The sequence below is a fragment of the Musca vetustissima genome, unplaced genomic scaffold, assembly GCF_032173495.1.
Source record: "Musca vetustissima isolate MV318-11 ecotype Yass unplaced genomic scaffold, APGP_CSIRO_Mvet_v1 utg5566, whole genome shotgun sequence".
NCBI lineage: Eukaryota > Metazoa > Arthropoda > Insecta > Diptera > Muscidae > Musca > Musca vetustissima.
The window spans coordinates 54,192-81,755 of record NW_026877757.1 but is presented as its reverse complement, the minus strand read 5'-3'; the positions used below and the strand labels follow the sequence as shown (position 1 = coordinate 81,755).

At 33.0% G+C, this 27,564-nt stretch overlaps 3 protein-coding genes across 3 annotated transcripts; 2 read left to right on the top strand and 1 right to left on the bottom strand.

Moving 5' to 3' along the window:
- Positions 1–1,291: 1,291 nt before the first annotated feature.
- Positions 1,292–9,938, bottom strand: LOC133322442 (sphingosine-1-phosphate lyase). The gene is made up of 7 exons (XM_061531440.1): positions 9,773–9,938; positions 3,054–3,478; positions 2,741–2,977; positions 2,468–2,677; positions 2,167–2,405; positions 1,951–2,097; positions 1,292–1,522 (listed from the first exon to the last, which is right to left on the bottom strand). The coding sequence occupies exons 1-7, from the start codon at positions 9,936–9,938 to the stop codon at positions 1,294–1,296; spliced, it is 1,653 nt and encodes a 550-aa protein (XP_061387424.1). The 3' UTR covers positions 1,292–1,293.
- A 3,881-nt stretch (positions 9,939–13,819) lies between these two features.
- LOC133322440 (enoyl-CoA hydratase domain-containing protein 3, mitochondrial-like) lies at positions 13,820–15,119 on the top strand. Its single transcript, XM_061531438.1, has 4 exons — positions 13,820–13,849; positions 14,114–14,604; positions 14,664–14,952; positions 15,026–15,119. The coding sequence occupies exons 1-4, from the start codon at positions 13,820–13,822 to the stop codon at positions 15,113–15,115; spliced, it is 900 nt and encodes a 299-aa protein (XP_061387422.1). The 3' UTR covers positions 15,116–15,119.
- A 3,296-nt stretch (positions 15,120–18,415) lies between these two features.
- On the top strand, positions 18,416–19,501 carry LOC133322439 (enoyl-CoA hydratase domain-containing protein 3, mitochondrial-like). Its single transcript, XM_061531437.1, has 4 exons — positions 18,416–18,451; positions 18,525–19,110; positions 19,172–19,335; positions 19,402–19,501. Exons 1-4 carry the CDS (start codon positions 18,416–18,418, stop codon positions 19,489–19,491), a joined length of 876 nt encoding a protein of 291 aa, XP_061387421.1. The 3' UTR covers positions 19,492–19,501.
- Positions 19,502–27,564: the final 8,063 nt, after the last annotated feature.

Below are 27,564 nucleotides of genomic sequence, written 5' to 3'. Positions count from 1 at the left end.
ACCAATTTTCGAACTCCGATCTCCACTGAGGATGATTGTTTTCTATAGAAAAAATCAGACATTAGTTCAGAGGGGTTTCCCACAGAAAAAAGTCAATGAGGAAAATTTTTCTATGAAATGGAATCTTCAGAGAAGAATTGCTTCCTATTTCTCATCTTATTACAAATATCTTGAAATAATTTGTAATGTGCTGCCATCTAGCATCTCCTAGAAATAAGGCCTTCTTGAATTTCCTTTTGTAAAGACTGTAGTCTTGTTCACTTTACTTCGCCATCGATTTTTTGCTACAGGAAAAAATGAGACCTTAAATTACAAGTGCTAAAGCTAGACTATCCTGTTTGTCTAGACTATCCTGCTGCTATAAATTGCTTTTCCTAGTGACCTATTATCTTTCCTCTTAGCATACTTCCCCTTAATAATCTTGTTCAGTATTTTTTTATCAAACGCATTAATGCAAAAAATTTCAAGTATTTCACATTCAATTACATTGTAGTAATAAATGTGGTTTTGACAAATTTGGTACGGCAATGTTAACCAGCCATAAATAAAATGTTCTCTAGCCGCTGCCAATGTTCGATGCTCGGGAAATTATAACAGATTACGAGAATACGTAAAACTAGTGGCGTTATTATGTCTGGCGCATACCTATGTATTTGACAAAACTCTAATCTAAGCAGGGTTTTTTCCGACGCTCTCTTTCCATGTGTGTGGTCTTCAATATGTCAAAATTGCAAAAACAAACTAAAATATGGTGTGGGTGTTTTTGGCATCAAAAAAAGTCGTCAACCGCCATTCAAAAATTCAGTTCATTCATGAAAACATAGCAAAGGCATTAATTAAGTGGACACAACAGACAAAAATGCGCGTCATTCCCAAAATGGTAGTAACTGTTTTTTTGGCGAGCACAGTCGTTATTGTATAAAAATAATGAACGACATTTATTGGATTCAAATTTTAAAATATTGTAGATATGGACATTAAAGAAAACGTCCTTTTTAAATAATAATCAATTGAAACAAAAATATGTCCTTCCTCATTGATTTCCTTAAAAAAAAATATATGCAAATACAATCCCCTTAATCGTTTGTTTTATACATTTTACAAAAATATATTTGTTCAACAATGTTTCAAAATACGAATAATAAAAAATACATAGACGCTTAAATACATTTAAGTAGTAAATAACAGGAAAATAATTATTTAATTTACTCTTTTTTAATTATAAAAAATATATATTTTGTGTTCCTTTGCTACAAATCACTGGATCTATCACCTATCACATCATTTGAGTGTTCACTTCTTCTTTGATGGAATGGAATACATGCTGTTGATATAGCAACGTGTAACTTCACCAACAATCGAACGATCAGGAATGGCTTGAGCCATACCGTATAATGCCATTTTACCCGAGACCGGTTGTTGTGGATCTTTCATAATTTCACCAACAGCTTCACGAACATCGGCAATAAAACGATCAGCAACACCGGGTGCAGTGTGCATATCGGTAATACAAATGTGAATGCTGTAAACAATTAGGAAGGGAAAAATAGCAATTAGAAACAGGAACCAAAGAGATTTTATCACAGATTTAAATGTCTCCTAGAGGCATTGGTATTTGTAAAGACCTGTGGTCTCTACACAGACCAATTGGTCTTTATAAATACCTATGGTCTCTATGCAGATCTTTAAAAAGACCTGTGGTCTCTATACACACCAATTGGTCTTTATAAAGACAGGTGGTCACTATACAGACCAATTGGTCTTTATAAAGACAGGTGGTCACTATACAGACCAATTGGCCTTTATAAAGACCGGTGGTCTCTATACAGACCAATTGGTCTTTATGAAGACAGGTGGTCTCTATACAGACCAATTGGTCTTTATAAAGACCTGTGGTCTCTATACAGACCATATTTATTTTGTACTTAATTTAATTTCAAGTCATCTTACCCTGATGGGAATTGCAGTGTATTCAAATTCCAACCCTTTTTGCACAGAGCATCAGACAAACGGAATATATCGAATACATTTGAGCCCATGGCAATGACAGAGGTAGCAGGTTTGCCGAAAATGAAAATGCCATCAATTTTACGTAGACTGAAAACAAAATAAAAAAAATTGCTTATTAGTGACGCTACCTAATTTTGCAGAGGTTTTTTCACTTACGCCATTTCCACATAACGTGATGTATCCAAGATACGTTTCGTAGCCTCCAAATAACCATTGAAACCGAAATTCATCATGGTGGCCCAACAGGCGGCAATAATACCACCAGCCCGGCTACCATTAACGGTAGGTGATCCATAAACACCGCCGGGCCAGTCAGTGGTGACCGTGTATTGATGATTCAAATATTTAACATCCGAATATAATACTAATGATGAACCTTTGGGAGCAAAGCCATACTAAAGGGTAAGAGAGGAATTTGGTGAAAAAAATTATTAGATTTGATTTTAATGTTCCTTACCTTGTGTGTATCCGCCGAAATACTGGTAACACCTTTCACCGCAAAATTAAACGGCTTGGTTGTATAGCCAGCTGTACGGGCCAAGGCAACAACAAAACTACCCAAACAAGCATCAACATGTACAGGAATGTCATATTTCAAACCCAATTCAGCAATGGCTTCAATATCATCCATAGTGCCATAGGGGAAATTTGGAGCAGAGCCAGCAAGCTATATGAAATAAAAAAGAAACGTTTAGCATTTATTCAGCAAAGGAAATATTTGTTTACCTACCATAATTGTATTTTTATTGATGGCCTTTTTAAAGGCCCTCATATCAACCTCAAAGGTTTTGGGATCAACATCGACATAATTCACATGAATATTGAAATATTGACCAGCCTTATCGAAGGCAGCGTGTATGGTTTTTGGTACAACCATATTGGGCTGGGTAATACCCTTATGTTCACGGGCATAATCACGATATGCTTTGCAGGCCATAACAATGGATTCGGTGCCACCGGTGGTCATCTAAGTAAAAACAACCAGAAAAATAAAAATTACTACATTTAATTTAAATGTCGCAATCACTTTATAGGGAACTTACTGTGCCACAACATTTCTCATCACCCTGAAACAGGGCCAAGGCCATTTTCACCACCTCAGCTTCCATTTTGCAAACGCCGGGGAAAATATCAGGATGTAGAGGATTTGTATAGGATGCTTTACCATAGACTGCTGTCACAAGTTCAGCCAAATCTTCTTTGTAACCATAGACGGCACCCGATACACGTCCATCACGCCAATCATAGTGGCCCAATTTCAAATGTTCATCCATTAATTTGAGGATTTCTTCTTTGGTCAAACCATTTTCGGGTAGCTGCAAACAATATTCGAGGGTACCAGTCAATTTGGCAATTTCACCTTCGAAATCTTGATTGGCTTTGCTTAATTCCGATTCGATTTTACGACGTACGGCTGGAACTTTTTTTAAATAACGGAAAAATTGTCTTTTACCGCGGGTGTAAATGCCTGGAAAAGGAAAAATGAGAAGGAAAAATAATTTAAAAATAAAATAAATAAAAAATATTCGAAATATTTATAAAGACCTGTGGTCTCCATACCGACCAATTGGTCTTTATAAAGACCTGTGGTCTCCATACAGACCAATTAGTTTTTATAAAGACCTGTGGTCTCCATACAGACCTGTGGTCTCTATACAGACCAATTGGTCTTTATAAAGACCTGTGGTCTCTATACAGACCAATTGGTCTTTATAAAGACCTGTGGTCTATATACAGACCAATTGGTCTTTATAAAGACCTGTGGTCTCTATACAGACCAATTGGTCTTTATAAAGACCTGTGGTCTCTATACAGACCAATTGGTCTTTATAAAGACCTGTGGTCTCTATACAGACCAATTGGTCTTTATAAAAACCTGTGGTCTCTATACAGACCAATTGGTCTTTATAAGGACCTGTGGTCTCTATACAGACCAATTGGTCTTTATAAAGACCTGTGGTCTCTATACAGACCAATTGGTCTTTATAAAGACCTGTGGTCTCTATACAGACCAATTGGTCTTTATAAAGACCTGTGGTCTCTATACAGACCAATTGGTCTTTATAAAGACCTGTGGTCTCTATACAGACCAATTGGTCTTTATAAAGACCTGTGGTCTCTATACAGACCAATTGGTCTTTATAAAGACCTGTGGTCTCTATACAGACCAATTGGTCTTTATAAAGACCTGTGGTCTCTATACAGACCAATTGGTCTTTATAAAGACCTGTGGTCTCTATACAGACCAATTGGTCTTTATAAAGACCTGTGGTCTCCAAACAGACCAATTAAAAATGGCTGTAATTTTATATTTCAAGACTTATAATTTCATTTTCGAGACTTTTAATGTATTTCACGCGGCCACATCATGATTATCCTTAAAGATTAATTCCACGATTGCTCCGAAAATGAAAGTCCCAATTTTATACCTCAAGTGACTCAACAACACACACATCTAAACTAAATTATTGGCTAAGAAATAAAATTACACTCACATGAACATGCCATAAAAAAAATACTTTAAAGTAGTTCAAATTACTTAGCACTGTTGTACTCGGATCAGCCAACTTGTATTCAATAAAATCTAATCAATCAGACATGAACGAAAAAAACACATATTAATGTACATATTTGCAATAACAACAACCAAATCTGAATAATAAACAAATGATTTATGATTTTGGGTGGAATAACAAATAGTGATATGCAGACACAACAATAAAGTCAAGTCATGTTTTTTTTTCAATTTTATCGAACGTAATGGAAGAATTTCGTCATATTTTGTGTCAAGATAAAACAACTCTGCCTATTATTAGCTGTAGTAATGAAAAATTATCCAATGTACAAAGGTCAGTTAGTTAGTTGTTGTTGTTGGAAATTTCTCATCTAGAATGTAATGGCGAGAAATTGAAATGGAAATAACCACTAAACAAAATATTGGCCTTAGTTGCATAATAAATTTGGGAATAATATCAATTATAACGTCCATACGTAAATAGTTAGGCCATGCCGTTTTTTAGATAAACCAAATTTCATTTAAACCAAATTTCATTGTAGAGTTCAAGTTCCAATTATCGAAATGAATCATAATCAATGTGGGGAAAACAAAACTTTCCTAATATATATCTGGCCTGGGAAGATAAACAATTTATATAAATATTTTTTTAATTCATCATCCTTAGTTTACCGGCATTTTTAGAAACCTTTTTGGCAATAATCACTCTATGGCCATAGATAAGCCACGTTAAAGCTACTACACCTAGTGTTATCGATTAGACCATTTTAAATGGAAATTTATTTTTTTTTAAGTTTTAGAAATACACAATGACCAACCTGATAAGCGTAATACCACATAGTTTCTATATTCTTACGATTGTTACGTGCTACTAGATTGCAATGCATCAAACTTAATTAGAGATTAGAAAATTTGACAACAAATTTCAATTAAAAAATATATATGTATGTATTTTTGCAAAGACCACCAATGGTAACACCATATCAACGCATGAGAAATTCTTTATCAGTATTATTTTTTCGCATGAAAAGGTATTTTTAAAAAAATAAATTTGCTTTTTGAAGAACTATTGAAGTTTTTATTGATTTTTTTTAAGTGAAGGACATTTAAACAATTCTACTTTTTTAATACCAATGAATAATCGTGGATTTAAAGTTAGAACTGCGACCAATTGGCCTTTATAAAGTACTGTGACCTCCATACAGCCCAATTGGTCTTTATAAAGTCCTGTGGTCTCCATATAGTCCAAATGGTCTTTATAAAGACCTGTGGTCTCCTTCTTCTTTACTCAGTAAAACATTTTTGTTTAATAAATAAAAAGATCAAAAAAATATATCTTTAGCTACTGCGTTTCGATAAACCTTCCTTTGTCTAACGCTGACCATATTCTTTTGTTCGAAAACAACAACAAAGACTTCATTTTAATGGATATGTACATTACTCATAATAAAGTCATTATGTTATTGTTTTTGTTGTTATTTTTGATTCCAAAGAATTATTTCAATACAACATTTTTATTTAATTTTTATAAAATAACATTTAAAAAACACGTTTATTACACAAAGATCAAAGTAAATTCTGTCGAGAATTGCCAAAACAATTGTTGGGTTATGGCGTTACCATTAAAAGCTTAATGACCTTTTTTGTTGTAAAAATACACCAACAACGACAAAAATAAAAAATATATATAACATGCAAATGCTAATAAATCATAAAGGGTGTGCAATGGTAAAGGTGTGGGGTTTTTGGAGAAAATAATGTTGATAGATTTTTTTCTTCAAAATAGAATATTTTATTTTAGAACTTAAGTATTTTATAGACAAAATGAAATATTTTTGCCGAAATTTTGGATTTTTTAAGGTGACTCTAAATTATTTACTAAATTTCCAGTAATCTATTACTGCAGTGGAATACTGGAAATATCGGCAATTTTGTTTTCATATGTTAAGGACGAAAATTAATAAACCCCATTAATAATTGTTGATAATTTTTTTCCGAAAATGAGAAACAAAATCCCAATTCTGAGTTACATTAAAAATCGATTGGAAGTAACTCTCAGAAAAATATAAAAATAGTGCGACAGATAGCATATTTGAACCCATGGCATAATTACTATAAGGTAGCTAACATATGGTCTGTTCCAGAAATTGCAAGAATGTCCAACTTTTACTGCGAAAAAAATATTTCCTTTATGATATCGGAAAAAGTAGTAAAAATTAGTAGATTCTTGCAGTACGGGAACAGGCCAATATCTAACATGCGATTACAATTTTTGTCTCAAGGCAGTTTGAGAAAATCGAACCAATAACACAAATACAAATTTTGTTTATGTGTGTGTACTGTTTAAATGCTTTGAATTTTTGAAATGAAAATGATTTTATACCTCGTTCGTCTGGAAGTAATAACTTTGTTATGGACGAAATAAACCCTTCCCTACTCGATTTTTGGAACAAATTATACGGGCATGTTCTGGCATTCACTTCAACGGCAGAAGTGTATCGAACACACGCCGAGGTGTTCTGTAACACACTTTACACCCATTTGAGGTGTATTCTTTACACTTACATTTTCATAGTGAGAGTCGGGTGTATTCATGTTTTTTCATATAAAAGAAAAACTTTTTTGAAATAAAAAAGGCACATGATGATAGATTGAAATGTTATTATTGCGTATAATTTGTTTAAAATCACAAAATGAACATGAAACACCATTAAAAGCAAATTTTAAATAGACACTAAGGTTTGTCTTCAATTTTCTTCAACTGAATTTCTCGCTTGACACAAACAGCTGATTTGAAGTAAGGCCGAAAAAGATAGGGTTACCAAATGTTCCCCTTAAATCCCTAAACAAATTAATGATATTACAATGTCTTCCATACATATATTTTGTGTTGCGAATAATAAAATATAAAAAAAATAATAATAAAATTGTCGTTAGAATTAACGAAATTACTAAAAAATACAGAAACAATGTTAAAAACGAAAACAGTCTATATTGGAAGGCAACACTATTTCTGCAAAGTACCATGTCGACGTTTCTTTTTGTCGCAGTTCAAAATTTCAATTCACGTGAGAACCAGAACAGGAGGTAGCTTCTGAGGTGAAGTGTATGTGTAAAGTGAAAAGAACACACCGTGAGTTCTAGAACATACCCGATAACTTTTCTTTCACTTTTGGCGTTTTAAGTTATGTGTTAAAAAATATCAAATAAAACACAACCACTTGTTGCACATGTTTTTTTATATCTAACAGAAAAAGTCACTAGCCTGCAGAGTTGCTTCTTTGTTATTCACCTGAAGCAGCCCTAACATGTCAATAGAAATAGAAATGTAATGAAATTATTTTTTATAACAATTCTGAATGCATTTTAGGAACAAATTTTAACTTTTATTTCATTTTCCCGTTTTTAGTTATAATTATGTGTATTTTTATATAATTTCGATATTTTATCTCCCCAAATTCTTATTGTGACCAATTATTTTGATATGCTCCTCTTCCATTATTCCTTCCTTCCTTTTTTTTTTTTTGCCTTATTACTGTTGTTTCACAATTTTTATTTGAGTTTTTCGCTGTTATGCGACTAATCAGGTAAATTTGGCTATATGGTTATTCCATAATTTTCAATATTTGGTTGAGCACGCATCGTTATCAATAGGATCTCCAATTGAGCATATTTCTGTGTTAAAAATATGCATACAACCATTTATAATATTCAAAATCGTCATAGAATAAGTATTGTTTACATATTTTTCATAAAAATATTTAATACTTATATTTTGGTAGTCAGCTCCCTTTAAATTTATTAGCGAAAAATTTCGCACAAAGTGTCATCACATTCTCCCACTCTCTGTAATCCAGAAAAACTAATTTTTCCCAAAGCGGAATTTTCGCTTTTGAACTTGATTCCGAATAGGGGGAAAGTGAAAATGCGAAAAAAAATCTCTGCGAGTTCTGGTTCAGAATAACTTTAAAGGGAACGGCAAACAAATTCACGGTGAATTGATGCCCAGAATAAGGCTGTATTTGTCATTCCGTTTGCAACACCTCGAAATATTTCTGAAATTTTCAACAGTCATTCCTAATTCTACTAGGATGTTTGGTATTGCAAATGAAATATATATGCGCCCACGTTTTGGTGTAGGCCTTATATAACGTTGCCCCCAACATTCGGTATTTTGGAGATTTTGCACACATTTTCAACCGAATTGCCCGGTTGAAATATATTAATCAATATTGATCCCTGTTTCACACATTTTCATATGTTTCACATATTTTTAATGTCATCCTCATGACGGAGGGTATAAAAAGTTTGGCCAGGCCGAACTTAACATCGTTTAAACTTGTTTAATAATTCTGGATGTATTAAAAATCGATTGGAAACAACTCTCAGAAAAAAATATAAAAATTAAACCACAACAGCTAACCTATTTGAATCTTATTACAAGGACATTAATTTCTATAATCTTGTAATATTTAGTCATCTATATTTTTAAACCATAATCAATATTTATTTAAGTAAATATATATTTGTTTATATGGTGATGTGAACTATTTAAAAAATTTTCAAGTTTTTCTTGACGTCATCTATTTTTATTTCCGAAATCTGGTCGTCTTAGTTAAAGGTAATATGGCGATCATTAAATTTGTATACCCTACATCACCCGAAACGAGTAAGAGTCGTTTCGGATCGTAGACCCCTCTTTCGTGGAAACGAGATAGATCCATAGTAGCTTTCGCGGGTTATCCATTTCATTGTTTCAAAAAAGTCACTGTTTGGTACGCTCTTTGGCCCGAAGGTGATTCGAAATTAATTTCACGAAAATTACATTATAATCCTCTTAAATATATTCCGGTTTCCATGAGAACTAAACTACAAAATTAACTAATAAAAAAGCGATTAGAAATAGCGATAAAGTGGGTTAATAAAACATTTTATTAAGATTCCCACTTCACAATACCCCTTCCAATAGGCAACAAAAAAATTGGCATAATTTAAATATAGGAGCTGGAGTGGTATCGAAGACCACAGGTCTTGGTATGCTTATTACGTCAATATGTATATTATGTGGGGGAAAATTCATACTTCCTGAGATATTGGCCTCGGAAGTCCGAAAAAACTTTAACTTTTATTGGCTCCTACTTCATCAAATAATCACTTATTTTGTAAAATTTCAGATCGATCACCAATCCAGCTCCTATATTTAACCTGTTCCAGAAAAACAATCTTCCATTGTATCGTCTTACTTACTTTCATCCTGATTAATAAAACTCCATAACCAGACAGAGCTTAATACAGCTGTGGCTGTTATTGTGGCAACTTGCCAAGGTTCACGATTGGCAAACAAACGATTTAGGTTTTCCGTAATAAGTTTACTGCAATCCATGCTGCTGACCGTGCCGCTAAATGGTTTCATTTTCGTTTTAAATGCGTGAAATGTTTTTTTTTTCTGTCTCAGGTACACTAATCCAAATTAAATGCAAAAATCACAAATCACTTAAAAAAGAATCGATTGTCGTTTACGTTGTCGTTGCCGCCACCGCTCTGAACACCGTGATGGAATAAAAACAACTGAAACGACAATTAAATATAAAAAAAATATTGAAAGGGGTTAATATTCAACAGCAACGAACGCACTGTATGTCAGTTTGTAATCTTGTTGTTTCCATTTAGATTAGGTTTTCAATTTCTTATCAATAAAAGAAATTGATAACAAAAAAAGGAGAAACACTAAACTACTTTTGAAAAAAAAATATGTACAAATGTTGATTAATTTCTCAATTGAGTAGTGCTGTTCGAAATAGTCAGAATCAAAATATTTCACATCCTTACATAAAATAAATTGTTGTTGATTTTATTATTCTCGTTCATATCAATAGTAATGTTGGGGATCTTTCATTTTTTTTTTTCAATTATCATTATTTAATAATTTGAAATAATAATTAATCAGCTGTTTTTATTGTTGTAAATGGAGTAGTAGAATTGTGTCTATGGTAGTTGCATGAGAACAGCTGTTGGTGCAATTAGCTGTCACATTCAAACCCAGTGTTCGAAAAGAAACATTACACTAAAATTAAGCGCCGTAAAAAAAGTATTGCTTTGGAATTCGAACATCTGTCAAAATAAGTTGTGAGACCAATTTTGTCCCGTTTAAGTTTTCCAACTACACCTAAGTCTGTTTTTACACGGTCTTTTTGTACACGGTTTTGAAAATTGAATATTTTTAATTTTTTTAGACGATTTTATTCCATTTAGCACGATTTGAAATTTTATGTACTTACATTTTTTTGTCAAATTTAATTTTTGCGAAGTATCTTCATATCACAAAAAAGTATTTATGAAAGAAAAAAGTGAATTCCCATTTAGCGCGTACAAACAATTATTACTGGTCAAAGCAAATGTGAATAACAGTAATTTAGGGAAATTCCCTTTATGTATAAGATCAATGTCTTTTTTTACACGGCTTCTCTTGGAACCAATCTACCGTGTAAAAACGGGTGTATAGTGTCTGTAATTTGGAACACTTCTTGTTCGGAACATGTACAACCTACTATTAAATAACACCATAGTTCCGTTCCAGAACCTGAAGGAATCTGCTAATTTTACAAGTTTTGCGCCTTTTTACTCGAAAGCCGTTCCTGAACCCACAAAACTGAACCAAATTTAAGAAAACACAAAACAAAATGGCGCTCTCTTTGTAAACTTTTTACTCGAAAAAATAGTTTTCGCTTTGGCGGATGTACTCAAGATATTATTGCCTTACATGAAATGCGATGGAAATTGACAGGCGTAAGTAAATCAGACGATTACGCTCTGTATTATAGCTGCCATGAAACGAGACATGAATTTGGCTGCGGATTTATGGTTAACAGGAAATTAAAAGACCTCGTCTCCAGATTCACTCCAGTAGATGAGCGAATTGCTAAAATGCGTATAAATGCGAAGTTCTTCTACATCAGTCTCATTTGCGCTCATGCTCCGACCGAAGACAAAGATGAACAGACCAAAGACATTTTTTACGAACGCCTATAAACTGCATATGCACGCTGCCCTGGCCATGACATTAAAATTTTTCTAGGAGATTTTAATGCAAAAATCGGAAGGGAAAATATTTTTGGTCCCACTGTCGGAAAATTCAGCCTCCATGAAGAAACATCCGACAACGGCATGAGGTAGTTGGCAGCACCAAATTCAAGCACGTCGATATACACAAGGCCACCTGGTTTTCTCCGGATCAAGCAACGAGAAATCTAGTTGGTCATGTTGTAATAGACGGAAGGCATTCATCCAGTGTTTTAGATGTTCGATCGATACGAGGAGCGAATATCGATTCGGACCATTACACGGAAACTCGACGTCGAAAAGCTACAAACACAACAGGTAGCAGAAACCTACTCCGCTCAACTTGCTTGACGAAAGCACTTCTTGTCCCGATAATAGTATAGAAGCACAATGGGAAAGAATTGCTCACTCCCTAAACTGCAGCAAAAGCAACAAAAACTATCATCAAGAAACCTATGGTACGATCAGGAGTGTCGTAATGCTACTGATGTGAAAAACGTAGCAACACGTAATGCGATGGAGAATTATCGGGAGAAAAGGAGAGAGGAGAAACGTATTTTCAAAAAAGAAGAAAGAACAGGAAAAACGTGAGTCCAGAAATTTTACCAACGACTAAAACACCAAATCGAAGGCTTTGATGCAGGCACATTTTCCTGTAGAGATGAATAAGGAAACCTGGTGACAGTTACAGACAGCGTGTTGAGGATCTGGAAGGATAATTTTGAAAAAACTATTGGTATCGAATAGTGGCGGTGAAGAAGATACCCCAGAACCAATAAGAGATGACGGTATAGAGTGTATATCACATAGACAAGATGAGGGCAGAATAGCAATTAATCGGCTCAAGAACAATAAAGCAGCAGGAGCCGATGGGTTACCAGCCGAACTATACAAAACTGGTGGTCAGATGCTGGTAAGGAGCATGCACCAGCTGATTAGTACAATTTGCAAGCTCAATGATTGGAACCTCAGCATCTTGTATCCCTTGCACAAAAAAGGAAACAAGACGATATTCCAAATATAGAGGAATTAGTCTTCTTTCCATCGCATATAAATAGTTATCCAGCGTGCTGTGTGAACGACTAAAGCCAATGGTCAATGACATTATTGGACCTGGCAGATCCACCATTGACCAGATATTCACTCTGCGCCAGATTCTGAAAAAAAAAAACAAAACTTAAAAAAGATACAGTATTTTTCGGTTAATTGCATATCAAAATTTGCACAAATTTTTGTTCAATTAACCGAGGAACCAATTATCCGAACCCGAATGTCAAATACAAATTATGCTTTCTCGCAGTTTTTCCTTAGCAATAAACATATGTTTTGAATTAGTGGAGACACCACCTAGTCTTTTTCACAAATTATGTCAAATATGTATACAAAAAAGGCAGATTATTTTTCAGTTATTATTATGCAATTAACCGGTGAAGAGTAAAAGGAAATTTATTTTTGATGGCATGAATTTTGAACCAATTAAGCGGGAGAATCAATTAACAGGATTAATTATCCGAGAAAATTTACATGTATTTTCCTATGAAATATTTTTCGTGGTTCAATTAAGCGTGGAAACCAATTAACCGTAGGGTCAATTAACCGAAAAATACTGTATTTTGTTTGTAATATGTTTCAGTTGTTGCACCAAATTGCATCAAAACAATAAACAGCTGTTTCACATGCCGTTGTATGTTGCCATATTTTCAAACTACAAAGTACACTATCAAACTAAAAAAAGTACTATTTTGATTTTCCCATCTCATATCATAACAAATTTTCAGGTGACATTAGGCTCTGGAACGCTTTTATTTTGTTTACTTCGCCATATTTGCGTGATCACCTGTTTTTATTTACATATTTGTTATTGTTTTGGCCTGCATTAACAATTGAGAAGAGATGTCAATTTAAAAATGAATACCAAATAAATTGTATTTGAATTATAAAAAAAAAACTAAAGTCTAGGCTTTCAGTTGTGATATAATTAATTATTATTTTAATATACAAATTTATTTATTCGAATTTGTTTAATTAAGATATAACCTCTACAATTGACTCTCGCTCTCCCGCCGCCACTCAAGCACTCACTCTCGCTCACTTGAATGCACTCAGCCAGTGCCCCACTAAAACGCCAACCAACCAAACAAACTAATCTGCCTACCTACCTGTTGACAATGTTCACAATTATATTAACATATTTTGATTTTAAGTGATAAGACATAAAATATTGGATATCAAATAATGCTGCGTCATCTGTTTCTATGGAATAAAGTAATAATGAATTGGAATAGATACTTTATTAAGTGCAAGGACTCAACGCATAAAGGCTTGTTGTGATATAACGTTGACCTTGGACACAAAATCACCTAAATAAATAAAGAAGCATTCGAATTTGTTGCTTTTCTTTGTTTTACAGACAATTCTTGAAGAGGAACTGACTATAAAAATTAAGAAAGAAAAATAAGTTATTTGAAAACTCTTCTTTCTTTCAGAACTAAAAATTATTTATTAATAAAACTTTCTTATTTCTTTCAGCCCTCAATGTTAAGTGCAATTAGCAGTAATTTATGTGCCTTAAATACAAGAACTGCAACAACAACAACTACGTCATCAATGTCCACCAATGCAACTCGACAATTTTGTCAAATCTCCGAAACCAATGGAGTACGTGAAATATGCCTCAATGAACCCAAGACACGTAATGCCTTATCCCTGGGCATGATGGATGAAATTCTCAGTGGCCTAAAACAAACATGGGAAGACACAAATTTGCGTTGCATTATAATTTCATCAACTGGGCCGGTTTGGTCATCAGGTCATGACCTAAAGGAATTAGTACCCGAACGGGGTGAAGAACAACAAAGAGCTGTTTTCGAAAAATTAACCGAAGTTATCTATAATATACGAAAAGCACCGGTTCCCGTCTTGGCCAAGGTGAATGGTGTTGTGGCGGCCGGTGGTGTCCAATTGGTGTCCTCATGTGATATTATTGTTTGTTCGGAGAAGAGTTCATTCATAACACCAAGGTGAGTGTTGGTGACGTGTTCATTTGTTCCATTTTTCATTGTTTCTCTTTTTCTTTCAGTGCAAACTTTGGTGTTTTTGCCTCCACCCCAGCCGTTGCCATGACCCGGGTAATGTCACATTCCAAGTGCTTGGATATGTTAATGACTGGACATCCGATAAGTGCCAAAGATGCTTACATTCAGGGCATGGTGAGTCGCGTGGTACCCACTGAAGAATTGGATGCAGAAATTGTAAAAATTGTCAATGCCATTAAACAAAAGAGTCGCTCGGTATTGGCATTGGGTAAAGAGTTTTTCTATCAACAATTAGAACTAACTATGGAGGAGGCATACCAACAAGGTGCCAAGGTAAGGGGGACTTATTTAAATTAGTTTCCTCAAAGAAAAAATATTGAATTTCATTATGCCTTTTCTTTTACAGAAAATGACTGAAAACCTGAAATTAAATGATTCCAAAGAAGGTCTGCGTAGCTTTATGGAGAAACGTAAACCGGTTTGGTCTCACTTGTAAATGTGAAGAAACAAATATTATTGTTTTCTTTTTCATATAATTTAAAATATGAAACTTTAGTTCTGTTCCAGAAACTGCAAGAATCACAAATTTAAAGAGTTTTGCCACTTTTTACTCGAAAATCGTTCCTCAACCCACAAAAATAGCAAAAAATGTCTACCAAATTTTTAAGAGAAACCAAAACAAAATGACTTTCTCTTTGTAAACTTTTTACTCGAGAAATTTGGGCGAGTAAAAAATGGTAAACTGCCAACTTCTGATTTACTAGATTTCCATTTCCGAATATTTCAAATTATTTTGTACTCTGAGAGTGTCTTTGACGTTATTCCCTTTTCTAGCTTTACTATTAAAAAAAATACTGGAACAGAACATTTGTTTTCACTTTTTAAAAATGGTTACGGATTATTGCATTTAAGTAGTTGTTTAGTAAAAAAAATATATTTTTATAATAAAAAAAAATTATATTTGAAATTGATATATTTTTCAATAAAGACGTTTAATAAGGTTTAAAATTAAGAAAACATTTGAGATTATTGGAAATAAATAAATAATGAATCCAGATAATTTATACTGTTTTAATAGGATATACATTTCATGCAATGTACCAAAACTAAGACTTCCTCCCCAAGTTAAAAAATGTTTAGATGTTTAAAAAATAATTGCTTTACTTTCAAACCCAGTGGCAGATTTTCTTTATACTGAAGATATAAAGATTAAGCACAGAAATATAATTGACCCACTGGAATCGTAGAAGAAAAAATATTCCTACTGTCACAAACCGATCCTTAGGTTAGCTAGTTTGTTAAATAATAATGTTCGTACCCATCTGAAAATATAATTCATACTATTCTATAGGAAGTCCAATGTTCACGTTGAATGTATTCATCGTATTCCATTTAACAATAATTTAATACAAACTGTGTGGTTTTATTTAGATACCCAAATACACATATAAATTTTGTTAGTACACAATTTTTCAGATATTTTTTAATGCAAATTAATGGTAATGATTTAATTATATATTTACACTATACATAAATATATATACAGTGATGGTCAAAACTAAAGCAACTGAAATTGCAAAATGACCTGTAACTTTTTTTAAATAAACTTCATGGCATAATTACACAAGGTAGTCTCATGCAGATATATAATTCCAATTTTTTATAATTTTTCTTTTGACAACATTCAGCTTTCAAAATTTAAATGAAAATATCCACCTTCGAAATGTACGCATATCATGTGTTCAGTGGCAAAAATTTCTAAATAATTTATATTTATAAATATTTTGAAGTTCCCTGCCCCTAAAACATATAAATATAAGATGTAAAAACCATGGTTAAATCTTGAAAGCAATGTTCAGCTTTAGAAAATATATTTTGTTTAATTTATTGAAAATATGCCAATCGACATACAGAATTTAAAATCGCTTTTTATTTGTAAACACTTTTTAACGCTTGTATCCAACTCATGCACGCTTTTGCTTCCACTTCTGAACAACAATTGAAAATATAAAAGAATGCAAAACCGGTACACGGATTTATATAGAGAGTCTATTCTCCGTTTGGGATATTTTCTTCCGAATTTCATACGATTTTCGGCAAAATGTGCAGAAATTCTGAAGGAAATCAGAAAGAAATTCGATCCAATTACTAAGAAAATTTTAGAGAAATTGGCAAATTTCTAAAAAAAAAATCAGAAAGCTCGGAAAAAATTCTGAAATTAGAGCCCTCGGAAAAAAAATTGTTAGCAACATGTTGTTGTGTTTAAAAAGGCGAAAAAAGTTTGAAAGTTTGTCATTTATTCCAAAATCGAGTAGAAAATACTATGAAATGCATATTTCCATTTTTCTAACAAAAATGCTGCTTTTTTGTATGCGCCAAATTGTTTGTTGTTTTAATCAGCTGTGTCGATACAATCTTTTTACTGGAATGTTGATCGTTTACTTTTTGCAATTTTCTCCCTTGAAACCAAAAATTCGTATTTTAATTTCTGCAAATTCTTACTGAGTAAATGTTATTGGGGAAGTAAACGAACGAACCTATTGTTATACTATAGTAGCAAGTTTTTGGTAGAGCTGTAAATGTTTTTTGTGGTATATGTTGGAAAAATAGACTAATAAGTCTATCTTCTATCTACCAAACATTTGATATCTTCTGTTTTAAAGCATTTGACATCGACAGAATAGTTGTTTGATCGTTTCTGTCTCCTCTTAATACTTGCATTACCCATTTTGAAAAGAGATGGATAATCCTTTCAGGTATCTTTAGCTATTTCCTACCAATAGAAATCAATGTTTTAGTTATACGATTGTAGATTACCGCCAAATAGATTTTGAGGTTATACATTCGGGTTCCTCATTACATCTAGTTATCGTTATTTCACTGTAAATCTAGCGGATCTTACCAAAGTAGGAGGTTTGGCAGTGCCATCAATTGATACATAGGTTGGCTGCAATTAACATCAAGCTCGATGGCCTGGATCGAAATGCACGTACAATCTTGGAACAATGCAGAGTTTTTGAAATAAACCTATATAGGTATTGATAGAAGTCTTATGCTCTCTACATAATTTTATTAGTTTATATTATTATTCAGATTCCTTTAGACTTTGCCATTCAAACCCCCCTTATGTTAGTAAGGCTATGTTCAGCGACAGTTCCCACGAATTGGCTCTGAAGGGGCAGTGTAATAGGTATATCTAGAGAAATTGTCCGTAGACGTATTTACGGATTTAACTGTTTTGTAGGTTATTGTTTTTATTTGCTATTCGCTAGGATCTTTATTGATGTTCCGAAAGTAATTTATTGCTCGAATAAACCACTGAACGATTGTATTGTGATCTGGAAAGGTGAAGAGAAATTTCCCGGTCCGAGTTTATTATATGTAGAGACTCAATTATAGATCCAGTGATCATCATTGGATTAAGATGACATCCCTATGACCTTTATCAAACCAATATTATCTAGGACGATTCCCACATATAAAACGACATATACATTACAACTTTTTACGGGGTTAACCTACTCTATGAGGATTTATTTGACATATATGCAATGGAATTGAAAATTGAAACCCACTGGGTTAACGAAATCCGGTTAAATGTAAACGTAGCCTAAGCACTGCAAATATATTCGAAACAAAATTTAAATAATTAAACGCATTTAAATTTAACAGTCAAATTGATTCATAACCTAAAAATCAGAGTTGACTTGTGCTTGACATTTTATTTTCTGCAAAACAGATGATTTTAAATATTCCCAACACCTGTTGCCAATTATGATAAGGAAAAAGTTCCAAGATGATGTTGATGAACACTTTGAGATTTTTAACAAAAGTAAGAAAAAAATAATATATATCTATAATAATTCCTGATTACTTTATTATCTATTATTGTTATTATTTTGTAGACTGCCACAAACGGCCTTAGTAGATCTTCTTTCCACACCACAACTGTGTGTGCTGCTGCTGGTAATGGTTTCACCCAAGTTACACAATGTGATGGTGTCCGTGAAATATGTCTGAACGAACCAAAGACACGTAATTCCCTATCAATGGACATGATGAATGCCATTCTGGAGGATTTAACCGCCGAATGGCAAAATAAAGATTTACGTGCCATTGTATTAACGGCAAAAGGTCCAGTGTGGTCCGCGGGTCATAATCTCAAAGAATTGCTACCCGAGAAAGGTGGTGTCGAATATCAAACACAAATTTTCAATAAATTAAGTGAAATCATAATGAATATTTATAAGGCACCAGTTCCGGTTATAGCCAAAGTTAACGGTTTGGCAGCAGCGGCTGGTTGTCAATTGGTTGCCTCCTGTGATTTGATTGTTGCTTCGGAAAATAGTAAATTTTCAACACCTGGTGCTAATTTTGGTGTATTTTGTTCTACACCGGGTATAGCTATATCACGTGTTATGCCCAGGACACAGGCGGCATATATGGTAATGACGGGCTTACCTTTGACAGCTCAGGAAGCGTATACAGCAGGTCAGCATTTGATATATGGTATTTTAACTTTTTTTTAACCTTAATTGAATTTCTGTTTTAGGCCTGGTAAGTCGTGTCGTCCCCGAAAAAGATTTGGATAAAGAAGTTGACCATATTACGGATGCCATTAAACATAAAAGCCGTTCGGTTATTGCTTTGGGCAAGGACTTCTTCTATAAACAATTAAATGTACCAATTGAAGAGGCCTACAAGCTTGGTGCTGAGGTAGAGTATAAATTGTTGTTGTTATTTTTTAATATAATTCGATGTATATATTTTGCTTTGATTTAGAAAATGACGGAAAATCTTGCCCTCGGCGATTCTCAAGAAGGCCTTAAAAGTTTTGTGGAAAAACGTAAACCCCAATGGAAACATGAATAAGAAATCGCTCAACGAATGCAGTAGAATTCCGGTAATTTGTACAAAACATTATTCGGAATCGTTTTGTTCTCACTGGTCCCTTGTTGTATGAGTGATTGGTATATTCCACTGCATTGCAACCATGCAAAATAGATATAATAGAAATCTAACAGAAATGCATTTATAAAAGTAAAATATCCTGTGATTATTCAAAAGAAATTATTAAGAATAAAAATATTTAATATTGCCCAATTAATAAATATTATGCTACGTTTACTTTTATCCGTATTCGTTAACCCAGTGGGTTTCAATTGTCAATCCCTTTGCATATATGTCAAATAAATCCTCACAAACCAGGTTAATCCAGTAAAAAGTTCTAATGTAGATGCCGTTTAATAAAATAAGGATAGAAAGAAGAAGAAACAAATATTAATTAAGTCATTATATCCCCAATAGACATTCTCGTTGTCGCTTCTATCAAAAACTATTGAAAATATATTTATTGAAGTAATGCCTAGTTCTTCGACTATGACGTACTAGGTGCAAGGATGTGCGACAGACGGATCAAGTCAGCAGCCGAGTAAATACGAATTTTTCCTTCTCAAGAGAGAAAATTGCAAATTCTTACAAGGAAACATTTATTCTGTAAGAATTTCCTTGTACCATCAGCTGATATTTAGTCAGCTTGTTTTGTTATGTTTTGTAAACAAACAACAAAATTGTTCTCAAACAAATTGATAGTTTTGTGAATTCAATTTTGATATTTAATTATTAAACATTAAAATGGATGAAGAAACCATAAGTATTTATAAACAACATCAATTTTCCGGTTGTTACCCAATTTACCACCTAGCCAAGATGTGGCAATTAATCGGATGAAGAACAATAAAGCAGCAGGTGCCGACGGATTACCAGCCGAACTATTCAAGACCGGTGGTCAGATCAGTCAGGAGCATGCAACAGCTGATTAGTACAATTTGGCTATAGGAATGCATGCCCAACGATTGGAACCTCAGCATTCTGTGCAGAAAAAAAGAAGGCAAGACAATATGTGCCAACTGTACGGAAATAATACGGCGTTTACATTTTAACTGATTTCGTTAACCCAGTGGGTTTAAATTATTAATTCAATTGTATATATGTCAAATAAATCTTAATAGAGAAGGTTAACCAGGTAAAAAGTTATAATGTAAACGCCGTATAACTCTTCTTCCCATCGCATATAAAGTGTTATACAGCGTACTGTGTGAATGACTGAAGCCAATGGACAATGACATTATTGGACCATACAAATGCGACTTTAGGTCCTGCAAATTTACCAGATTTTCACTCTGCGCCAGATCCTGGAAAAGCCTCACAAATTAGTTTGAATTTATATATAAAAATGGAAAAACAACTTAACAAAAATAGAGAAGAAAAGTCGCACAAAGCTTAAAAAGTTGCAAACAGAGATACAGGGCATTAAAAAGGCTGCAAATTGCGACTTTAGATTGTATCGACACAGCTTATTAAAACAACAAACAAAAATTGATAACAGCGAAAAATTGATGTTGTTTATAAATACTTTCGATTTCTTCATCCATTTTAATGTTTAATTATACAAATTGAAAATGAATTTCACAAAACAATATATTTCATTGAGAACAATTTTGTTATTAGTTTACAAAACATAACAAAACCGCTGATTAATTATCAGCTGATGGTACAAGAAAATTCTTACTGAGTAAATGTTTCCTTGTAAGAATTTGCAAATATCTGTTCTCTCATTTCGCTCTCTTTTAATGGACTTTTGGGTAAGCGAACAACATTTTGTAATAATTTGTACAAATTATTGAATAAACGAACGAACCTATTACTTACACAGTAAGAATTTTCTTGTACCATCAGCTGATATTTAATCAGCTGTTATGTTTTTTATACAAACAAAAAAATTGTTCTTAAGCAAATTGATTGTTTTCTTAATTTTATTTTGTGCAAGTAAGGACCGAAATGGATTCTTCATAAAAGAAATTGATAAAATCTATTATTCTATTGTAATAAAATTAATATTTTCATTCATGACTTCAGAATTATTTTTCAAATTAACTAGACGCGTAATGCACAAAATTCAATTGTCTTCGACTGTAATGTCGTTTATAGACGCAGGGTAAAGCGATTAAAATGCAATACTAAATAAATAATTAACAGACTCATACACACATATTTATACCATTTATACCATCTATTAAAAATTGTCAGATCTCACAATTGATTAAGCTGGGTCGGAAAACCATATTTTAAGGTAAAGGTGTAGTTCAATCTTCTCCAATGCAATACATGTGTTTACTTCAAAAGAAAAAATCAGTGAATTAAATAAGTTGCAAAATAATGTTTGCATGAAAAGTTTTCGAACAGACCCAGTATTAAAAACTTGTATGCCCGGAAAATGTATTTGTCGGGATCACCCTGTTAACAGAGATGTATACAAAGTGATGCAATTTGTTAAAAGTATTCATTATTTTCAAATTCATTTCGGGGAAGTCCCTAATATACATATATTTATGTATATATATATGAGGCATGTCCATTTCCCACACGGCAACGTACATCGTTAAATTTCGTTGATCAGCAGTCTTGTTGCTGCTTTGAAATCAACAGTACAGAATCATAGCTCTGCTAAGCAACTTGTTTAAGGCTGACGTCAGAGTGCGCGCGAGAAGCGATGCTATGATATGCCGCTAGACGACGCTATAAACCTCTGCGTGTGTTTTCTTATGGCATAGCGCAAAAGCTGTCAGAGTGGATGCTACGCTACAAGCGAGACAAAGCGAGTGCAAGCGATAAAGCGTGTTGTGCAATGGTTTATAGCAAGAGCTCGCTTTGGCTCTGTTTGAGTTTCTTTGTTTATTATTTTTATTTACCGTTATTGATCGGTTTTTGGCATCGTTCTTTTGCATCTTATCGAATTTTAATGGCGTGGACCAATCTGTCGGGATTTTTGTGGACTCAAGTGCAAATTTAATTAAATAATAATAAAATAATTTGGAAAAAATAAGGGAAATCGATGCAGAAATATTTGTTCATTTCATGAATTTTCTTTAAAAAATTACTTTGAAAATATTTTGTGATATGAAAAATTCTTCGTCGGAATCCTTCTTGAGTCAATAAACACCAGTTTACAACAGAAATAGGCGATATAAACCAACAACACGCTTTGCTCTCTATAGCACTCACTCTGACATACTATAGCATTGAAGTAGCATGAACTATTATAGCATGTAGTATCGCATCGCTTCTCGCTTGCACTCTGACGTCAGCCTAATAAGCAAAAGCAAATAGTTTTCGTCGCAGACATACATATGTACATATTTAACATTATTAGTTTGTGCATATAAATGAGATTGAACTACTAGACAAACCATTACAGTAGTGAATATTTTTTTCTAAAATTTTTGCCGGATTTCAATTGCAAGATGAGTAAAATGGACGATCCCGTAATGTACTGCTTGGAAAAAAGTTTGAAAAATACAAAAATAAATGAACAACCATTCACAACACAAGGTGTGTTTGTTGTGACACAGCACACGGATGATATTAAAATCTTGATTTATTTTATTTATTCATAATTTTCCTTATTTTAGATATCGAATTTATTGGCAATTTCGTATTTAAGCTGTACCAATGCAACATGCTGGGACCACACAATAATTGGTCTTGTAGTGAAAAAAATATACAAAAGGAATTTCGCCAATATTTAACTGCGCAATGGACTAATCGTTTTAAGGATCACCAGGAGAATGTAAAACAATAAAAACAAACATAATTTGTAATTCCTTGTTAATACATATTTCATTTCATTTATTAGCTATGGGGCTTATTTCGCCGCTGTGGATTTAGTATTGACGTAACAACAAACAAATATAAATTCCAAAAAGAGCCAATACTGGCAATTCGTAATAAAAAACTGAATGAATACGATCAACTAAGAATGCAGAAGGTTGCCCAAATGACGAAGAAGAATAATAATGTAAATAAAAACAAAGAACAAGGTAGGTATCTATGTAAATATGCCGGCAGTCAGATGTGAATTTCGATCGCGTACACACCATGATCCGCATCATTATGGGATTTGAGAGTGGAATAGAAAATCAGCTACAGAATCTACTTCAACATCCAGTTTGTTATGAAGTTTTACTACTCATTTAAAATACAATAATATTAGATTCTATCATGCAAAAATCTACATTAGAGTATCCAGAGTTAAAGTCAATACGCAGTGGTTCCACCACAGAGTAATTCGTGCGATGGTAGTCTACATATAAGAGTTGATAGTGTCTATTAGATCGGACAGGAACATTTATTCTAACAGAAGAAACTAGGTAATCCTAGTATTCAACATAATACGTCTATTTTTTAATGTAGGCATTCGAATTATCTTTAACCTGTTGGTGTAAGATGGCAACACAAAACTACTATTCCAATATAAACCTCTCAGTTCAAAAAGTAAAAATTGTTTCTGCATAAATTCGGTTAATTGGTTTCCCCGCTTAATTGAACCACATGATGGGGCAAAAAAATATTGCATACGAAGACATTTGTAAATTTCCTCGGATAATTAAACCCTACAGTAATCAAATGTATCAAGATCCCATTTACTTGTAAAAGCCCTGATATTGCAGTGGCCAATAATGATTCCTGTCATTACCGTAATTTCAGCTTTGCTCAGGCTCAACAGTGAGTGAGTTCTTTTGGTAGACAGAGTCGGCCAAGTGGATCTTGACTCGTTGCGCCTAGGTTCGTTGTGCCAAAGTTCATAGGCTCTTTCGTCGAAGAATGCCTCAAAGTAGCTAGATTCGCTCTTTCATTACTAGACCTCGGATTTTGCATATTTTTTAATAATGAAGATATCGAAATTCTGATTGGACACAAATTCGTTTCAAAGGATTTAGAATTATTTGAAGGGTTCATATTTTTTAATTTTTTGCATATTTTGCATATGCACGAGATATGCAAAAAATATGCAAAATATGCTACGTCGATATGCATAAAATATGCAAAAAATATGCAAAATATGCAAACATATGCAAAATATTCAAAATATATGCAAAATATCCAAACATATGTAAAATATGCAAAAATATGTAAAATATGCAAAATATGCAAACATATGCAAAATATATGCAAAATATGCAAACATATGCAAAATATGCAAAAATATTCAAAATATGCAAACATATGTAAAATATGCAAACATATGTAAAATATGCAAAAATATGTAAAATATGCAAAATATATGTAAAATATGCAAAATATATGCAAAATATGCAAACATATATGCAAAATATGCAAACATATGCAAAATATTCAAAATATGCCAAATATATGCAAAATATGCAAAAATATGCAAACATATGCAAAATATGCAAAATATATGCAAACATATGCAAAAGATGCAAAAATATGCAAACATATGCAAAATATATGCGAATAATATGCAAAATATGCAAAAAATATGCACGGTATGCTAGGTCGATATGCGAGAAATATGCAAAAAATATGAAAAATATAGGCAAAAATATGCAAAATATGTGCAAATATGAGCAACATATTTCACATATGCAATTATTCTAATAAAAAAAAAAAAGATTTTTCATGGTAGTTTTCGAATTTGTGTGCTTTCTTTATTTTTAACCTATAGAAATCTAATTTTGTATGTATGCGTTTCATGGTTCAACTGTTAGAGTTTTGGGGCATTATGCAAAATTTGCTAAATATATGTATAAAACATGCAAACATATATAACCGTTATATGGCGATATACTAAAACGTGGACCGATATATCCCATTTGCAATACCAAACATCCTAGGAGTAATAATAATATAGGTGCAAAATTTCAAAGTTCTATCTTTAATATTGCGACCTAGCATACCGTGCATATTTTTACATATTTTGCACATTTTGCATATGTTTGCATATTTTGCATATATTTTGCATATTTTGAATATTTTGCATATGTTTGCATATATTTTGCATATGTTTGCATATATTTTGCATATTTTGAATATTTTGCATATTTTTGCATATTTTGCATATTTTTGCATATTTTTTGCATATTTTGCATATTTTTGCATATTTTGCATATTGTGAATATTTTGCATATTTTTGCATATTTTTGCATATTTTGCATATTTTGGCATATTTTGCATATTTTTGCATATTTTGCATATATTTTGCATATTTTTGCATATTTTAGCATATATTTTGCATATTTGATGCATATTTATTGCATATCGACCTAGCATATTTTGCATATTTTTGCATATTTTACATATTTTTGCATATTTTGCATATTTTTGCATATCGACAATGCATATTTTGTATATTTTTTGCATATATTTATCGCATATCGACTTAGCATACCGTGCATATTTTGCATATTTTTGCATATTTTTTGCATATTTTGCATATTTTTGACATGACCCCAAATATCGATCAATTAAAGCATGAAACAACTAAATACAAAATTTGAGTCCAATCGGATAAAGCATTAAAAATATGCAAAAATCCGAGGTCTAGATATAACAAGATTTGATGGCTTTAAGAGCCGCTTGACTATCCACAAAGATAGTCACCGGTTCAACGACCTCTGAATCAAGACTTTTTATCACTTGCCTTCCAAACTTCCAAATCGCGAAGATTTCAGCTTGGAGAACACTACAATCCAGCTTGTAGGTTAACTCAAGGCCTAGACTTTCACAGTAGACGCCCGCCCCTGTACCTTCTTCTATCCTGGATCCATCTGTATAGAAGGCCAGACCGTCCACAAGAGGGTTACTTTGGTTCCAGTCGTCTCTACTAGGAAATCTCAGGATTGGTGATATATAGTCGCTTAGTTTAACGTGTTGGTCCAATGTCATACCTGGTTCGTTCAATATACTACCATGCCCAAAGGTACAGTTTCGCCATATGTTTTGTTCATGCAGACTTAGGACGCTGCGCGCGTCCTGGCACTTAATGCTGAGGCCCAGAGGGTTAAAGTTCAGCATTGCGTTCAGAGCTGCTTGTGGCGTACTCCTTCTGGGTCCTGTAACTAAAATCGAGGCGGCTCTTTGTACCTTGTCTAATGATATAGATTTTTTTTTTAAATTCTAGTCCATACAATTTAAGCTGCACCATTGAAATAGGCTATTTAAATGATGCTGGTGTAAATTAGCTTGCTTTTCAGAATGATTGGTAATGAACAACATGACATCGTCAGCATACATTAGCATTTTGGAATTGGCAAATCATTTACAAACAAAAGAAATAGAATCGGGCCTAGGTGATTTTGATAGACAACCCTTAAATAAAACTAGTTGTGTAAGTTAGATAATATCCAACTTACTAAATCTATACTAAAGTCAATATGATTTAATTTATAAAGTAAAAGTTCATGGTTAACCCTATCAGAAGCTTTACTAAAGTCTGTATAAATTGTATCCGTTTGTTTACGCTGAGCATTATTGTTCTGTTCCCGTACTTTTTTAATAGTAAATCTAGTAAAAGGGAAACATTTCAAAATTGCTCTCAGAGTACAAAATAATTTGAAAAGTTCGGGAACGCAAATCTAGTAAATATGCCAAAATTAGATGGCAATACTTCAAAATCAACATAACAGCCAATCAGAAGTAGGCATTCCTGTTTAACATTTTTACTCGACCAAATTTCTCGAGTAAAAAGTTTTCAAAGAGAACACCATTTTGTTTTATGCTTCCTTAAATTTAAGTCAATGTTTTACCAGTTTTGTCGGTTGAGGAACGGTTTTCGATTAAAAAGTTGCAAAACATGTAAAATGAGTAGATTCTTTTAGGTTCTGGAACGGAACTTATTACAGCAGACGTAAAGTGTATAAGCCCTGAAGGAAATGTGGGGTGTTGTATCGCCATTGTCTACTATTGTGGCGTCATGTCTCCATATTTTCTACAACTTGTCCAAGGTATATTTAATAAGGTAGCCGCATCGGCCCAGCTGTTGGTGCAAATAAATGTCAAAAATGTTGTTGTAATGTTGAACCAAAAAATTAAAAAACAAAATTATGAATGAAAATCTCCGAATTTCGAAGAGCTTGTTTGGCA

Excerpts from the sequence above, each read along its gene's own strand:
- LOC133322440 (XM_061531438.1), top strand. The coding sequence starts at position 13,820 with ATGCTGCGTCATCTGTTTCTATGGAATAAA. Across the intron at positions 14,605-14,663 it reads AGTTCATTCATAACACCAAG|TGCAAACTTTGGTGTTTTTG; the intron begins GTGAGTGTTGGT and ends TTTTTCTTTCAG. Across the intron at positions 14,953-15,025 it reads CATACCAACAAGGTGCCAAG|AAAATGACTGAAAACCTGAA; the intron begins GTAAGGGGGACT and ends TTTCTTTTACAG.
- LOC133322439 (XM_061531437.1), top strand. The coding sequence starts at position 18,416 with ATGATGTTGATGAACACTTTGAGATTTTTAACAAAA. Across the intron at positions 19,111-19,171 it reads TCAGGAAGCGTATACAGCAG|GCCTGGTAAGTCGTGTCGTC; the intron begins GTCAGCATTTGA and ends TTTCTGTTTTAG. Across the intron at positions 19,336-19,401 it reads CCTACAAGCTTGGTGCTGAG|AAAATGACGGAAAATCTTGC; the intron begins GTAGAGTATAAA and ends GCTTTGATTTAG.
- LOC133322442 (XM_061531440.1), bottom strand. The coding sequence starts at position 9,938 with ATGAAACCATTTAGCGGCACGGTCAGCAGCATGGATTGCAGTAAACTT. Across the intron at positions 3,479-9,772 it reads TTTTATTAATCAGGATGAAA|GCATTTACACCCGCGGTAAA; the intron begins GTAAGTAAGACG and ends TTCCTTTTCCAG. Across the intron at positions 2,978-3,053 it reads ATGAGAAATGTTGTGGCACA|ATGACCACCGGTGGCACCGA; the intron begins GTAAGTTCCCTA and ends GTTTTTACTTAG.